Source organism: Mastomys coucha, unplaced genomic scaffold, assembly GCF_008632895.1.
Source record: "Mastomys coucha isolate ucsf_1 unplaced genomic scaffold, UCSF_Mcou_1 pScaffold15, whole genome shotgun sequence".
NCBI lineage: Eukaryota > Metazoa > Chordata > Mammalia > Rodentia > Muridae > Mastomys > Mastomys coucha.
The window spans coordinates 75,553,318-75,555,311 of record NW_022196897.1 but is presented as its reverse complement, the minus strand read 5'-3'; the positions used below and the strand labels follow the sequence as shown (position 1 = coordinate 75,555,311).

Genomic DNA, 1,994 nt, shown 5'->3' with positions numbered 1-1,994 from the left:
AGCCCCTCCTTGGGCTCCCCAATGTACTTCTTCCTTGCTTATCTGTCAATCATGGATGCTGTTTATTCTACTGCCATCTCACCCAAGTTGATTATGGACTTACTGTCTGAAAAAAAGACCATCTCATTCACAGCTTGCATGGGTCAACTCTTTACTGATCATTTATTTGGTGGTGCTGAGGTCTTCCTGCTGCTGGTAATGGCCTATGATCGCTATGTAGCCATTTGTAAGCCTCTTCACTATTTGACCATCATGAATCGGCAAATTTGCATCCTTCTGTTGGTGATAGCCTGGGTTGGTGGCTTTGTACATTCTGTGATTCAACTTGCTTTTGTGTCTACTCTCCCTTTCTGTGGACCCAATGTCATTGACCACTTTATCTGTGACATGTACCCACTCTTGACACTTGCATGCAGTGATACATACTTCATTGGTCTTACTGTGGTTGCGAATGGTGGAGTAATCTGTATGGTCATTTTTATTCTTCTCCTAATCTCCTATGTATTCATCCTAAGATCTCTTAACAACTATAGTCAAGAAGGGAGACGGAAAGCCTTGTCCACCTGCAGCTCCCACATCACTGTGGTTGTGCTTTTTTTTGTCCCCTGCATTTTTATTTATGTTAGGCCAGTGTCTAACTTTCCCATTGATAAGTCAATAAGTGTAGTTTTTACAGTTATCACTCCCATGCTGAACCCTTTAATATATACTCTGAGAAATTCAGAGATGAAAAATGCAATGCAAAAACTCTGGTGTAAAACAACAACTATAGGCAGAGTCAGAGCGCACTCCCCACACTGAGGACTTCTGTAGTGTCTCTGAAGTTAAAGATAGACAGCAGATTTTAACAAACGATACTGTTTTCCACTTATTTTCTTAACAGCTATTAATAAAGTATTAATACTTTAACAGGTATTCTTGATAATATATTATTTTATGATAAATCTAATTATAAAGATTATAAAAAATAGTTCTATTTAGATAAGATTATAAAACTATGTTGTCCTTGAAAACATTTTAATTTTATTCAACTGAAAACTTAGACAATTGTGTGTTTTATAAAAGTAGAACACACACTACCTTTAAAACACTAGTATCAAACAAAATTGTTCCCTATGAATGCTGAGTCTGGAATGACCTTGGTGGTAACAGAATGGCATGGTTCCTGCCCTTGGGACAGGGCCAGCAGACATGGGTCTCTACGAGTGTAGATGGCTGCCTTGGGCATGAGGCTTACTTGTATAATATTGAATATATTTTACATTCTTCTTTTAAGGAATGTCCTCCCTGTTAACCTTAATAACTCCATGATAACCAGACAGCACTAGTACAGGAGGCAAAGGTGTGGATGATGTCTCTGCAAAATGGTAAACTCTGGGACCTTCAGAATAGCCCTTAAGGCTGTCAAAAAGAACTTTAAAAACATGAGTTCTAAAGTATAGAGTTTCTCGATTATGCAAATATTAAGGATGTAATATGAATTATATGAAGGGCTTCACAAATCTAAAAGAACAAAGGCAGCTTCATTAAAGAGCTAGCTTGTCCAAAAGATACAAAGGCAGGCAGATTCCTAAGTTCCAGGTCAGCCAGGTTCACAGGAAGGTTAGGAACAGGTGTAGTACAAATGGTAATTTCAGGAAAGGGTCTCACCCAGCTAGCTTATCTGTGTTTAACAGAGGCAGGCAGAGCTCTAAATCTGTTTGCAAAGTTAAAAGAAAATATGTGCTGGCTGTTTCCTAAGAATTAAGGTGCTGGGGTCTTGGGATGCTGATTCATAGGATAATCACAAGGAAACTAGAGTAAATAAGTGGATTGATATGTAAATTAAATGACTGGAGACTTATGATCTGCAAGAGATGAGATATCCAGGGAATTGTTTAGAATAACAAGAAAGAACTGCTTGGAGAGCAGACTAGAGCAGGATAGTGAGAGGGGGAGAGAGAGAGAGAGAGAGAGAGAGAGAGAGAGAGAGAGAGAGAGAGAGAGAGAGAGAG

General features: G+C 38.8%; 1 protein-coding gene across 1 annotated transcript in view; it reads left to right on the top strand.

The window, feature by feature from the left end:
- LOC116091719 (olfactory receptor 4A5-like) overlaps nucleotides 1–801 on the top strand; it is a 7,318-nt gene extending 6,517 nt beyond the window's left edge. Inside the window, exon 3 of the mRNA XM_031373230.1 lies at nucleotides 1–801. Within this exon, the coding sequence (XP_031229090.1) occupies nucleotides 1–801 (801 nt within the window).
- The last annotated feature ends 1,193 nt before the right edge of the window (nucleotides 802–1,994 follow it).